At 36.4% G+C, this 14,583-nt stretch overlaps 1 protein-coding gene across 1 annotated transcript; it reads left to right on the top strand.

Moving 5' to 3' along the window:
* Positions 1-1,289: 1,289 nt before the first annotated feature.
* LOC145771706 (uncharacterized) lies at positions 1,290-3,773 on the top strand. The gene is made up of 2 exons (XM_082583436.1): positions 1,290-1,404; positions 1,994-3,773. Exon 2 carries the CDS (start codon positions 2,070-2,072, stop codon positions 3,744-3,746), a length of 1,677 nt encoding a protein of 558 aa, XP_082439562.1. The 5' UTR covers positions 1,290-1,404; positions 1,994-2,069; the 3' UTR covers positions 3,747-3,773.
* Positions 3,774-14,583: the final 10,810 nt, after the last annotated feature.

Genomic DNA, 14,583 nt, shown 5'->3' with positions numbered 1-14,583 from the left:
TGAAAATTAATGCTCTGTTCTTACAAGTAGCCTGTTTTATGTACCAAATAACGACAATAATGGTCAATTATACTTTTATTTTCCAAACTTGTTTAAAAGTGTTTATTAAAATTTGGTTTGAACAAAGTAACAAATTTGGAAAACATGGTCCTTTCTTTTTGAATTCATATTACTTGCATTAAACTCTCGAAAAAAGTCCAAAGAGCAACGGATTAGAATTAAAATGTTAATTTGAAAGCTCTTTGATTGCGCCGAAAACAAACTGAAAAAAAACTTAATTGGCTTGCACCGAAGTTAAAATTTGTTTTTAAGCGGGTCTTGTCTTATGGATGAGATTGCCGCTGAGTTCAAACGTTCCCAAACTCGTGTCAAAAACATTCGGGTGTCAAACAGAACCAGAAAAAAGAAAGTTTTTCCAGACGGTCAAAATTTCTCGCTTTATAAGACAGGAATTTGAGTTAACTACGTCAGTTTAGAAATAGCCAGACAGTTCCCATGTAGCCTACTGTATGTTGTAACTTTTTGGAACAAAGCAAAAAAGAAATATCATATCAGACTTTTTTGTCACAATTGATGATGTTAGGATTTGAAACATGAGATAACAAAGTCTAATTGTCCATAAAGCATCAGCTCGAGCAGCCATAACTGTTCTTGAGCCATTGACATTTACATTAATAAGTTTATTCAAGTAATATTTCAACAATGCTTTATGAATACGATATGATTATATTGTAGCCTACGCGGTACAAAATTTTCGTTAGGTAATTCAGAAAGTTTTGCGACAATATGTGTTTCAAAATCCCGTATTTCGTCACTGATTGTTTTGTGTGTTTAAAAGTAGTTAATTTTATAGTCAAGTAAGAAACACGTAAAGTGAACGGAGAAATGACAATAAATTAAAATATGAAACATTTTTTATGTGAAGAATGCGATACTACGTTTCGACAATACGATATGTTTCGTTTTTTTCAATTGAATTAAAAAGTATTAAAATGTTTTGTTAAAACCGAGATTCAAGCTAATACAACAAAAGCCGCAATTTGCTTAATTTTGTGAATTTTCTTTTAAATTTTAATCAGTCGCATTTTCTGCAAAGTTGCAAAATTTATCTTCGTAAATTAATCGTTAGATGTCGCCAACAAGTCACTACCCAATTGAATACGAACTAAATTTTAGTGAAAAATGTTTTTTACTCGCTGGTGTGCGAGACGCAAGAAGACCTCTTTGTGCGTGGGTGTATGAATTTAACGTGCTTCACTTTCTAATTTTTTAGTCTGAGCAAGTGACCTCGAAACAAGATAGCTCACACAGAAACGTTCATGGAATAATTTGAGACCGGACAAAACTAACTTTCAGAGGTGACAAGAATGAGAAGATTATTGTCAGATATCCGACAGAAGCTATGTAAGATCATTTGCTAGATTTATATTTGTTTTAAAAGTTTAATTGAAGTTGATGCGTAGTAAAGATGTGGTAGGCTATTGTTTAGCTAGGCCTTTTTACATAACAAAATGCTGCTCGATAACTTTTTTTAGATTTTCAAAATTACGATAAAACACAAAGTGAAATTGTCGTCTTCACGTGACCGCAAGCTAGGTAGGTTGCTATCAGCTATTGTCTTCAACATTTTCTGATGGCTACGTTACGTTACTAAAGATAGAATGATCAGTTCAACATAACAAACAGGCTGCTTTCTTGAGACATAGAATCATTAGCTAGTATAGCACTTTTAAAAAGTCAGTGGCAGAAAATTAACAAAACATGATAATAAATGCTGGTTGCCACTTAGGCTACAACATTTCATGATGACTTAATTTTTACTTAATTTTTATTTTTTGAAAGGGAGAAACTACCTTCTACATTCTTCGTTTCAAAGCGCTTTGCTGTTGAAAGTCTGGAGTTTTTTCTGCTTTATTGCAGTTGATAAATGAAATTTGTATTTTTTAAGAGAAGGTTCTCTAGATACACTTGTAACACTTAATTGCTTTTCCAGGTATACCAGAGGTTGTATTTCAACAGATTGTGCACCAAAAACATTTTTAAAAATTAGACTTTTATAACTTTTGTGGATGAGAATGATGTTATCTCCTCCACCGTCCAAGTATCAAGGATTTTCGCAATCATACGGGATGGGAAGTAATGGAATGCAATCATCTCCGTATGTGAACCCCATTAACTCCATGTCGATTCCTGGCGCAGGAAGCCAAGTGGGACACTTCAACAACCCCATGAACCAAGGCTATGGCATACCCCCGGGACATTCGGCACAAATGGCCGCGGCGGCTGCCGCTGTTTCCCCGGTAATCGGCTCTCGGTACGCCGGGATGGCTCCTGGCGTAGGAATACCTTCCAATATGGCGATGATGTGCAACCGACCGAGCGATAAAGGCGTAAGAAGGGGTTACCCTCACGCAAAACCACCATACAGTTACATTTCACTGATCACCATGTCTTTGCAATCAGCACCATGTAAAATGATGACTTTAAGTGAAATTTACAACTGGATTATGGACTTATTTCCCTTCTATAGACAAAACCAGCAACGGTGGCAAAATTCTATTCGTCATAGTTTGTCTTTCAATGATTGCTTTGTCAAAGTGCCACGTTCCGCTGATAAACCTGGAAAAGGATCTTATTGGTCGCTACATCCGGATGCTGGAAACATGTTTGAAAACGGTTGTTATCTTCGACGACAAAAAAGATTTAAAAGCAATAAAAAAGAAAAGGGATCCTCAGGAATGGACCCATTATCTCCTTCTGATCCTATAAAGAACGAAGATGACTGTTCACCGCCTTCGTCATCAAATCACAACTCATGCTCTAACAGTCCTTCAGAAATGCTGGGACGCTTCCAAGACTCTGACCATGAACAAAAAATAGAAGAATTGTCCACTTCAGTCACTTCCACAAGCCATGAGTCCGTGCAACAGTTTAACAATCCCATTCCAGAACAAGCATCTTCGCAGCAATTACAAGTTTCAAATGAAAGTATTGATGCCTCACATTCTACTTCAATTTCAAACCAAGATTATCCTGAAAACCAACTCATGAGCAATCAGCAACAGGTTAGTCTGAAAACTCCTGGAACTACCCCATCACCCGATCTACAGAGACACGATCTGCACGACATGGCAGTAGTCCGAGAAAAAGCTCAACCAACTGGTTCTAGCCAAATCCATTCGCACAATCACCATCTTTTGAATCAAAACAGCCCGAGTGGGGTTGCACAAGATCCACACAATGCTTACTCTGCTCAGTACGCACAAGTGCAGCAAGCGTATGCCGCTGCGGTCGCGCAGCACAATCCCTTTGTCGCTGCAAGTCCATTTGCCCCGCATCCGTTTTCTATAAGTAGTTTAATGAACGCAGCTGATCAACAGCAACAGCAGCATCAACATATGCAGCAGTGTTACTCTCCATCAAAGGATTTGCGAGCCTACCAAGCTATGCATTATTATAACAGCGGAATAAACACTTTCGGTGGCTTGATGCCTCCTCCGGTAAATGAAGCAGCATCTTCACAGTGCTCAAATGCATCCTCTGGTCCCTCTTTGAACGCTGGAGCTTCTTCGTCCGTTTCTTCTCCGCCAGCATCATTAGCAACATCCGCATCTCATTTTTCAAACGCGATCGGTGGATCGTATCCACCCCAACAACAACCAGGCCCACAAAATGGGCTTCATTTACACAACTTAGAGCATCAAGATGACCAGAACTACTATCAAGGGTGCGTACCGGCAAACTAACAAGCGTGCAAACGTGTAACTGTAACTTTATCTCATTCTTTCTTTTGAATCATAACTAACTCTGGCATGCGCATGCTTATAATAAAGCATGGGCAACACAATACGCACGTTGTGTACTGTCTGTTGTAATTGCAATATCTTAACATATTCAACGTTCTTGTTACTCGGACAAAATACTCAAAATTTTCAACATTAACGATTTTTAAAACACTAGTTTACATCGTTTTGATAGCTCTGCAGCATTAGCATGAGGTGTTAGCAAATCCTATCACGATTAAACTGTACAAATTGTTTTTGAAAAAATGTGAGCTATAGATTTCAATTTTGTACGGTAAATGTTTACAGAAATTGAAAAATGACATTTTTGTTGAAAAACAAAAACTTGTGCAATCTTGTTGGCAGAAAATATCATTTAATCGCCTTTGTTTCATTTCTCAATAGTTCGATTAGTCACAGGAAATAATTAATTAATAAAAGAATGTCTTTGCAATGTAAACCGCAGGCTATAATGATGTTGAGTTCATTTGAAATGTTCTACGTTTCTTTGGACAAAATTAAAGGTAAATTCTAATTCATCAAGTTATTAATAAATTTTGATGCCAAATTTATTCATTTTAAACACATTTTCAAAACCTTTCGGAAAACACTAAAAAATTCAATATTGTCTAACTAAAGAAATTGTTTTTATTAGTATATTACTACTACAGTAGGTCTGTTTGTAGGCCTACCACAAAGCTCGCTTTCACAGAAGCTGCTTTGAGAAACGAAGACTGTAGGCCTACAATACTACGGTCGATGTTTTCTGATTGCAAATCTTTGGTTTATAAAAAAAGATAAGCAAGCTACTTTTCAACATTTATCATGTTTTCATTTCGTTGAACAGTTTTTATCAACAAGTGATGAAGACCTGTTATATATGCAAAATATTTACTGTTATACTGATTACTGATGTGTACAAATTTAACTAGAATATTTTTAAAATCACATTTGAAAATTTTGAAATAATAACGGTTGTGGTGAAAAACCTAAGAACCTTTCTTGCTAATAAAGTCAACAATGTGATAGTTGTTTATCTAAACGAAAACTTATTTTATTTTAACAAAGATGAATGTTTATTAGAGTTTTCAACTTAACTTTGGTACAGGTAGAACAGTTTAGCATAATTATCAACTGGTGCTTTTGCATAATATTTAAACCAGAATGTTTTGTAAAAGGCTAATTTCTGCTTTTAAGTCGTTACTAATACGTGTCTGGATATTTTCCTCGGTGCTGTTTTGTGCTTATTTTTATTTATTACCGCTATTGTTGCTTTTAAAATGTGCTCACGTGTTGCTGCATAGCCTACTTTCAAATGAACGCAATTACTCTTCTAACAACGAAGCCTTGCGATTGCATAATGTTTGACGGTACAAGGCAATTAGCAAAGTCACTGCTACGTAGGTTTCTCAGCTGTGTATGTCTTTTTTTTTGCATTTTTGTGCAATTTTCTGCATGCTGTTACGATGTCCTTACTACTTCGTCATTCTGGAGGCTAAGACTTGGCCATGATGATTCATTGTAAATACTCTTTGCAGCAATAAAATTTGTTTATTTTGTCGATTTCAGTCTTCACCTTTGAAAAACTCGATTAGCTTTCGATACTAAAATATTGCCATTTCAAATTGAATATTTCTCTTCTACTACAGTCAAACCAAAATAATTCTGCAGTTGAGATAAATAAGGAAATCTTGGTTTTTAAAAGCGTGTTCAAAAAAATAAAAAACTGCTAAAACAGTCTTCTAACGTGCTGTTCTTGAATGATGGCCAGAACATTAAGCTAATATCTACTTTGCAAGTCGCATTGAAGAATGCATGTCTGCTTGGAATTCGTTGCTTTTTTGACAGCGCCACAGTATATGATGACAAACAGCACTAAAAATGGCGTATGCGTTTCTGCTGTACAAAGTGTCCATTTACGCAAAAATGCTTGCACCTGCAAGCACTATAGGTTCAGGCAACGGCGCTTCAGTGTATGGTACCTCTTAAACGTTCACTTTGTTGGCTTCTGAAAAAAACTAAAACCAAAAATATGACTCTGCTTATTATCAATTGTAAATCTTTGAAGTTAAGAAAATATCTGCATCCAAAATAATGGCAATTTATAAGACAGTGTCACGTATCATAGTGAATGGTCACTTGTAATTTAGCAATAAACTTTGAGACATTGCAATGAACATAAAGGTGTTTCAAAAAATTGGTACCAGTTGGAAAACCAACGTACAGGTAGCGTAATTGTTGAGGTCCATTTTTCAAAATGAAGTCTTAATTTTGATAAATTGTTTCAAATCACTTCGGCATCGCATATCTGATGGAAGTTACTCAAGTCTTGTTGCTCAAACATGTGTCATAAACGTTTGGGTATTGAGACTGTCTAGTTATCGGGCTAGTTGTGCTGATATTAATCTACTGTAATTTTTCTGTTTCGATCCAGTGAGTTGTGCTGAGGAGTCCGGTTTCAAAACATAAATTATAACTTTTATTGAAATGTTTTGTGAGTGTGAGCCTAGCCAAATGTTTTGAAGGTTTAAAACTTTAAACTGTAGAGAGAAAAAACTATTAACATGTTTTCTTGAGACTGTCTACAATCATCCGGTCAATCGAAGTCTGTGTTTTAGCTGAAATTGCCTGCGCAAACCTTTATTTGGCAATCTCCAATGGTAAATAAGCCAGCTGATATGCATCACATAACGTATCGGACAAGAAGAGTTAACTTTTAAGTATTTCTTCAAGTACCACAAAACTATATTATTTGAAATTCGAATTAAAACACAAAATCTCAAACTGAAACAAGGGTCACGATATTCACCAGCTTTGCAATCAACGCTGTCATGCATGCAATAGAAACGATTTATGCGTTTTTGAAGCGCTCAAAAAAACGCCCGCCATTTTGTTTTTCTATTTCATTGACATAGATTGATCGCAGCAGTTTAGCAAAGAAAAAAAAAAGTTTCGATTTATTACTATCAATTTGCTTTCTTATGATTTTGTTGTTATTAAAGTTTGCACTACTTTGCGTTGTAACTCAGATAGAAACAAGTTGTAGCCAGTATTTACAGAATAATCTGCCCCGGCAGTTTCATCGGTGAAGCTGGTAATTTGCCGGATCACAAACTTATGTGATATTAATAAATACTTTATTTGTTCACAATTAATAACCATTCCCATTGGCTCCAATCAGTGGCGGATCCAGAGGCGACGATTGGAGTGAACGTCTCCCCTTACAACACAGAAAAGTAATTTTATTCACGGTGTAGCCTATTTGCAAGGGTCGGATAAAGGTAGACCTACACATCATTGCGTTTTGTTGAAATCCCCCCATCTAAGGCTAATGGCTGGATCCGCCCTAGTTACAATACACTTTTTCCAAATATTTTTATATTTATTTGATACAGCCTGATGAACTTGCGGTCACAAAATGCCATTCAAATTTGTGATTCGAAAAAGAGTTTTAATAATATTATTAATGCATGTCTTAATAAAAAAACAAATAAGAATTGTTTGAAAAAAGCTGAAAAGATTTAAATTGCTGTTGTAAGATGGCCTGCTTCTACTTAGGCTTTTCAAACGTTTTTCACGACTTTCCTTTTAAGATAAATCGCCTTAGTATGATGATATCACCGTCTAAAAAGCTGTAAATATAAACACTTGATAATGTGCGAGTGTTCAAACAAAAGCTGCCCAAGCTTTCACGCTTGGGCACTAACGCAGTATGACCAACTTAATACAACTGTAGTGGCCTCCGTTGGGTTGATGAAGTTAGGAAGAAAGTTTAACAACCTGTGAGCAAATTCGACGTTAAGTTACAGAAAAAATGACCTGAAATAAGATGAAACAACTTGACCAAGCACTTTGGGGTCAGGGGGCTATATCGGCACTATCAGGGTGATAAATCACCATGGAAACGAATGATCAAATTCACCCCCCAAATACCAAAGTGTTTTTTAGGCGCACTAAACACAAAATTCCTTTACGCGTGCATAGCAGTGACATTCGGGCCAATGGCTTTTCTTAGCGTATAGGGTTTAAAGAAAATTGCATACTGTTGATTATGGCGGTTTAGAAACGTGCATTCGCTTTCTCAAAATTCGTGACTTATCAAGCCCAGATGGTCTTTTGTAACCCAACACCAATCATCAGTCCGAGACTTCAACTCGAGTTTGCTCCAATTTTACACCCGGGTGGCAATGGTGTTAAAATGCTGTTGAACCAAGTCTAGCTTTGAATGCAAAAAAATACTGATGTGCTTTTTACGCAGTGTTTAACCAGTTGCTAGAAAGTAACAACGCAAAATTAGTATTTTACCGTTGCAACTTTACCATTTTTTTTTCTTGTAGCTTCTGTTTCAAGTTAGCATTGCTGAGAAAGGCTGTCTTTGCTAGCTGGTTCAATAAAACGCTTGTTCGACCACAACAAGACACAGTATCTGTGTATAAGTCAAGACTATGCAAGCTAACGTTAGTTTTCCGAAAAAAGCTTTTCATTTGCTAAAGTATTTTGAATTGTCGTCTACCGATGAACAGTGAAAATCATTGAGCGTGGCAAACAATATACGATTACATTAGAAAGAGGAATGACACAACACTTTCAAACCGACATCATGTTAAAAGCACTTAAGAATGCGTCTCTATCCGTTTTATATCTGGCCAAAAGGAAGTTGTTTTTAGAAAGAGACTGTCCTCGTGAGGACCCCTAAGTCATGTCTCGCGCTAACGCCTTTAACAACCCCAATCGAAACGTCATCGATCATCATTGGGTAATGGAGCTTCTTCAGGTGCTTGGCTGATAGTCTGCAGCATGATTTGTGACTTATTTAGACTTGCAATATAGAGCAAGTATTGGCAACGTTACGGGAACTTTAACAAAGGCTAAAATATTAACCTATTTTTCCTCAATGCAAATACGATTAACTTTCTCCGTTTTCTTGGATGGTTGGTTGGTTGCTGCTTTGAAGCAAATTATCATTTAAGCCTTCTGTAAAGTTATCGGTATTTTAACCCAAATTGCGCGACACATTTTGATTTTTTCACCACCCCTTTGAAAACACTGAAAGATTTTGACAGTGTTTGCACCAAATAATACGCCAAGAGAAATCACCATGTCTTTTGTACATATTGTCAAATATTGAGGCAATGTACTTACTTTAAGAGATTGTGGCAAATGTTGTTTTTGCGTGAATAGCGTACTTTATGATGTCATATTCGATACAATTCTGTGCTGGAGCATAAGATCACAAAGAACTTGTCGAATTGTAAAACTCAGAAGTTAATTAGTTGCAATCGCGGGGGAACAACTTGTCAATAGTTCAATAAAACAGAAAACCAACGTCTTTTAATGTTGATGTCAACACAAGAATTGCCTCTAACTGTAGCAAAAGAACATATAGCAAGATAAAATAAAACGCTTTGTTGTTTCAATCAACTTTTTTCTGCTATCCAGTGTTTCTCTTTCAGTAATGTAGTCGTGGAGTGATTTGAACATCTTGGGATAAGAGTGTGTCTTTGAATTTGTCTTTATTAGCGCGGGATGAGCTCATGTGAACCCGGCAGAGAGTATTTCAGACCGTCGATCATAGCGCCTGACTTGCGAAAATGAGTGAAGTCTTTAAAAGGCGCAACGGCAACATTGTCGGAAGCGACAAAAACAACAAACCCACGAGACTCAAGTGATTCAATTACATAAAGTTTACCATAATCAAGTGGCTACAGAAAGCTGTCTATTTGCGTGGCATTGATGTGGCTTCAAGACAGGTGCTTCGACCATTAGACGTGTCTGCATGAACGAAAATCATGATGTCAATTTTTAAGATTGTTTTTCTTTGCTATGCAAACAAAAGCATCTTTTTCTGAAAATGAATGTTGTAGCCAACACTCTTGCTGAAAGTGTCAAAAATCTTTTTTTCTTTTTACTCATAGTAAAAATAAAACCAGAAGCTTCAAGACCAAGCGACGCTGGTTCGACTGTCAGGGTGTTCGCTTGTGCAACGCACTCTAAGGACTGACTGCTCTCCATTCAGCGGCATCTAATGGATGGAATAATTCCCCGCCAACAAGACAATCGGAAACTTCGCACTGTCAATCTTGGTGACCGGACCTGCGTCAGTGATTCAAAGCCTCTACAAGTATGCGAAATTGCCAGGATTAAGCTCTGCAAGAAGCTTAGTCAGTCCGAGAATAAAGATTCAATCAAACAAAAATAACATGCCAATTTTTCTTTATCTCAAACAACCCAGCTGTGTTTAAAGTTTACAACCAAACTTTTTGCAACATTTGTTTCAATTTCTTTTTTGTTTGATATTGGAAGATCGCAATGCCTGTCACCTTTCACGACCAGTCATCTGTTATTTATTTGTCTTTGTTTTGGATAGGTCCAGCAGCTTTGCTAGCTGCGTATATACAGTACCACATAGCTTTTCTATTCAAACAACTATTGGTGTCATTTGTGACTTTTCCTATATTGTGGGGTATTTTCTTGTTTAGTGCAAGTAGCCCGCATCGTAAGCCCATATTGTAACTACATCTTTTCCGAACTCATGGTCTCTGCATCATTAAAAGCAATAAAACTTAAATTAAACTGATCAACAGCAAATTGGCCAAATATTGTCGATTGGAATCTTTTTGCGCTGTGGTTGTTTCTGTTGATCATGTCTTGAATTGCATTGGAATTCAGTGAGGTGCAAAACTCAAGCAAATGCATTACCTGTTAGTCAGTCATAGCCATGGTCATTTGATTCCAACTTGTGGACTAAAAAATCACTCAACCACTATTGTCACATCCTACTAGGGCCTTTGATGTTGCAACACCGCTGAAAAGGTCATTTCAACAGGACTTGCTATTTGTCCGTAAAGAGGTGCTTTGTCATCGTTTTTGCTCGACGGTACGCTGTAGTGACGTATCCGCCGTTATCAGAAGTACCTCTAATCTAAATGGATCGGTAAGACGTTTTGGAATAGTCTTTTGTGCTTCGGCCGATCTCTTTTGTCTTGAGCTGTTTGCCGAAGCAGTTCGCGACTGATCCAAACTATAAGAATTTCACCACACACGACCGAATTTAAGCTCTCTTATCGATTCCCGTAGGGCGTAGGCAAACAAACGACGGGTGAATGAACGGTCAGAAAAAAATGCATTAGATTCTGACCATTTTCGTTGGATCCAATTTGGAGAGTTTTCTAGGCTATCGAAAGATGTGTCAAGCTTAAAATTTTTGACAAGAATATCAACATTGCTGTAACGCAATTTGTCAAATCTGACCTACTTTGCAATTTTTGATGCTGATTTATTTATTCCACCGCACAAAACGCAAAAAGAAAATCTACAAAACGGCACTGTTTGTCCTATCACGTCAGCAGCAGATTTACAACTTTACAATGTCTCTTGTGGGCCTAAGTATCAACTCTTTCATGTCACAGCCGGAATAAACCAGAATAAACTGGAATAAAAGCCGTTTTGTATCCGCCATGCTCAAGAAAGCAAAGACAACACACTTACAATAGTTGCTTTATTCAGAAAAGAAACAATGTCCATCAAAAGATTTGAAAGCTCCGACACGTTCCATATACAAGTGTTTGATTCTTATCAGAAAGTCACCTGAGGAACTGCATGACGTCATGCAGAGTCAGTCGTGTGACGTCACCACAAACGTCACCACATTTTCATCCTTTGAAGAAGCGTCGTACGTGTTTGAAAACTAAGATTGAAGAATGTTTGATGTGGGCTTTATTACTATTTTTTAAGTTTTCTGTGATGAAGTCAGAGTGTTTCTCATGCCATTAAATCAATGTCAAAACTTTAGATTTTGAAACAAATTACCTGATTTCCAAACCTTTGTCCTACCTTTATTGCAGTGCAATTCGCACAACAGACAAAATAAAAGGTCTCTTTCACTAAGAGGCAATTTGTTTTTGCAAAAGCGTGATAAGAAATTATGGTCTGCAAATTTACTACACAAAAACAAACAAAACGACTGAAAACTTAAAATATATTCTAATTTTTTTTTTCGGTGTTTTTTGATAAAAAAGAAAGTCATTTCTAGATAAAAGTATTTTCATGAAACCAATTGATCAGTTGATCGATCTGGTTCGATATCTTTGGCCTGTTTTAAGTGGAGTTGCCTCAGCCATTTATTCTGATTTATTGTTCAGTTCTTTACCACAACACTCAATAACTTTTCGTCGATTTAAGCGTTTTTTACATTTGTTCAACGCAGGATTTTAATATTCATCAACTAAGCATTCCTGGCCTTTTGACATCCCACTTTCACCTCAAGGGTCCACTCTTTACTGGCACCAGCCAACACTTCTAGATACCACTTGGCTTACAAAGCTTAGAAGCAAAAACACGATAACCAATGGTGAAAATATCTCTATGCTTGTGTCTTCTATAAAAACAAGTGAACTATCAGACAGTATTTCCTTGTGATCTGAGGCGTCATTCAATTGAGTGCTGAACTCTTTTATGTTCTTCATGCAGGAGATATTAGATTGCCTCTTGAGTGTGTTTGATCTTTTCATCAAGTATCTATTTTCATGTTATGCCTGTGGCTGTTATATCTAGAGCTAGATTGTAACGTTTGTAGGTGTATGGTTTGTAACCGAGTTTTGTGTTTTTTGTAGGTTTCTACCCAGAAATCTAAGCCGGTTACTGGTTTCAGACACAAGAAGACGTAATGCTTTTTAACACCCTTTGCCACATTTTAGCTGTTCTCAATAATCTACTTATCAGAAAGAAAATATGTAAAAACGTAAATATGTCAGATCTACTGTAACTTGACTGTCACACTAATATCTCAATTTGTTCAAGAAATAAATATACAACTAAAGTTCTCAATTCAAGTTTTTCTATAGAAGAGGTACTCAGCTTAACCCAGATCTCATGTCAAAAGTTCTATGGCGTAGTTTGGTTGTAAAAAAAAACTGATTTATTGTGTTGACATTAAGTCCATTATGCTCTCTTGAACCACAAACTGAAAACATATTAAAGCTAAGGTTTTCAGTATTACTGAGCTTTTTTGGCTGGGAGAAATTTTCTAAAGCCCATTAAAAATTGCACTATTTAAAGTTAAGAAACCGATTGGCGGCTGCTCTTAAGTGCAGTGCCAGAAAAATAATGATCAAATTTTACATGACTAATCGATGCGCTTGGTGAGGTGGGTTAATTGTCAACAGGCTTGCTTGACAGTCTTTGAAAATCAAAAGATTTTTTTATTTATTGACTGTAAACAAAACCCAGTTGGTGAGGAGAGCTGAAAACTTTTTAATAATTTTCCACAAAAATTAGTTTGAAAAAGCACGACGTCAAAACAAAAACATAGCTGGGAAATAAGAATGGTGCTTTTTTGCGGTTTTTGCTTCCACTGTAGATGATGAACCTCTAACACAAGACTGGATGTTGTTGGTGATCTTAATGCAGCCTGCGAATATGTTTATTTCTTGTGCCACACATTGACTGCCGCGTCACCCATGTATGGGTGACAGCCTATGTTTCATTCAGGTTTGCGTCACCCATATATGTCACCCATAGTTTGGCCTGTGGGGCTATTTTTGGAAAATAGGCTTGGCAGTCAATGGGTTAAAATTAAGTGGCAACAGTGCGAAGTCAAAACTTCCACAAAAGTTTAATTCCACAAAGTTGAATAAAAAAATTATTACACACGTTCATAAATTGATAATTTTAATGATATGATATTTTATACTGTTTTGAAAAGCAACAAATGACATTTATATAGCCTGTATTTTTTTTTCTGCAGTGAGCGTTGCTGTAGCCTAGGAATAGCTCCAAAGCTAAAAGTTGGTGAATTGTGTTTGATTGTTATTTAATCATTATGAACCTTGTAATTAGCGTAATTAACCCTTTTTTTATCAAATACACAGTAGTTTGTATTTCTATTGGTTTTCTGTAACAGTTTAAAACGAGCAGAAACAATTGTGCGGTGTTGGTTACGCGGTTTTAAGTACTACAAATGGATCATTTGTCTGGGGGATTATTTATAATTCAAAAAAACTTTTTTCTACTTCTTTGTAACATTACATATAAAAGAAGCACGGGGTTAATTAAATGTGTAGTAGTTAATGGAAAAGCGGTTTACTTTTGTGCGTTTTCATTCAGCAAATAAAATACGTAATTTATCTTTCTTGATGATGTCATAAAACAAAAGAGGGCAGAAGGAACGACATGTAAATGGTAGAAGTTGGTGTCAGATAACACATAAGTGCGAATTTGTTGTTCTATGAAGCTTGGTAGGATTGTGTCAATGTTAGCTTACACGTTTTCAGGAGTGTGGTTTTTAATACACAAAAACAGTGGTTCACTTTTCAGTGTCTTTAAGTACACATACAAGTGTTGCCAGCACAAAATTAACAAAATAACTAAATATTTTTTTAAATTTAACTATTAACCGCTGATGACTAATGTGGTGCGTTCCAAGTTAAACTAAATGATCAGAAGTCGATAATAAATGTTAAGCAATAGAAATAAAACAACTAATTGACTTGCAATTCCTTAACTTTGCTTGTTTGAGCCGTTCTGTCGCTTTTGGAAACTCACCATGAGGTGAAAAGGAATGTCGAAAAATACATAATAGGTCTCACCGAAAGCCATAATTTAATGGCAGGCACTCAGCCAATGGTGTTAGTGCCTTAGCCACGGATTTATACATCCAATGAACCGAGACAAATCAAATTTGTTTTCATTTAATAGAATAATGAAAATGGCACGAGCGCGGAAAGAGAGTAAAGGATAGGCGCTTGAGTCTAACAATACTCGGTCAATATTGACACAGTCTAAGTCAGTAAACTGCTCCATT

Source organism: Aplidium turbinatum, chromosome 1 (genome assembly GCF_918807975.1).
Source record: "Aplidium turbinatum chromosome 1, kaAplTurb1.1, whole genome shotgun sequence".
NCBI classification, from domain to species: Eukaryota; Metazoa; Chordata; class Ascidiacea; order Aplousobranchia; family Polyclinidae; genus Aplidium; species Aplidium turbinatum.
The sequence above is the reverse complement of the archived record's forward strand: the minus strand, read 5'-3'. Positions and strand labels throughout refer to the sequence as shown.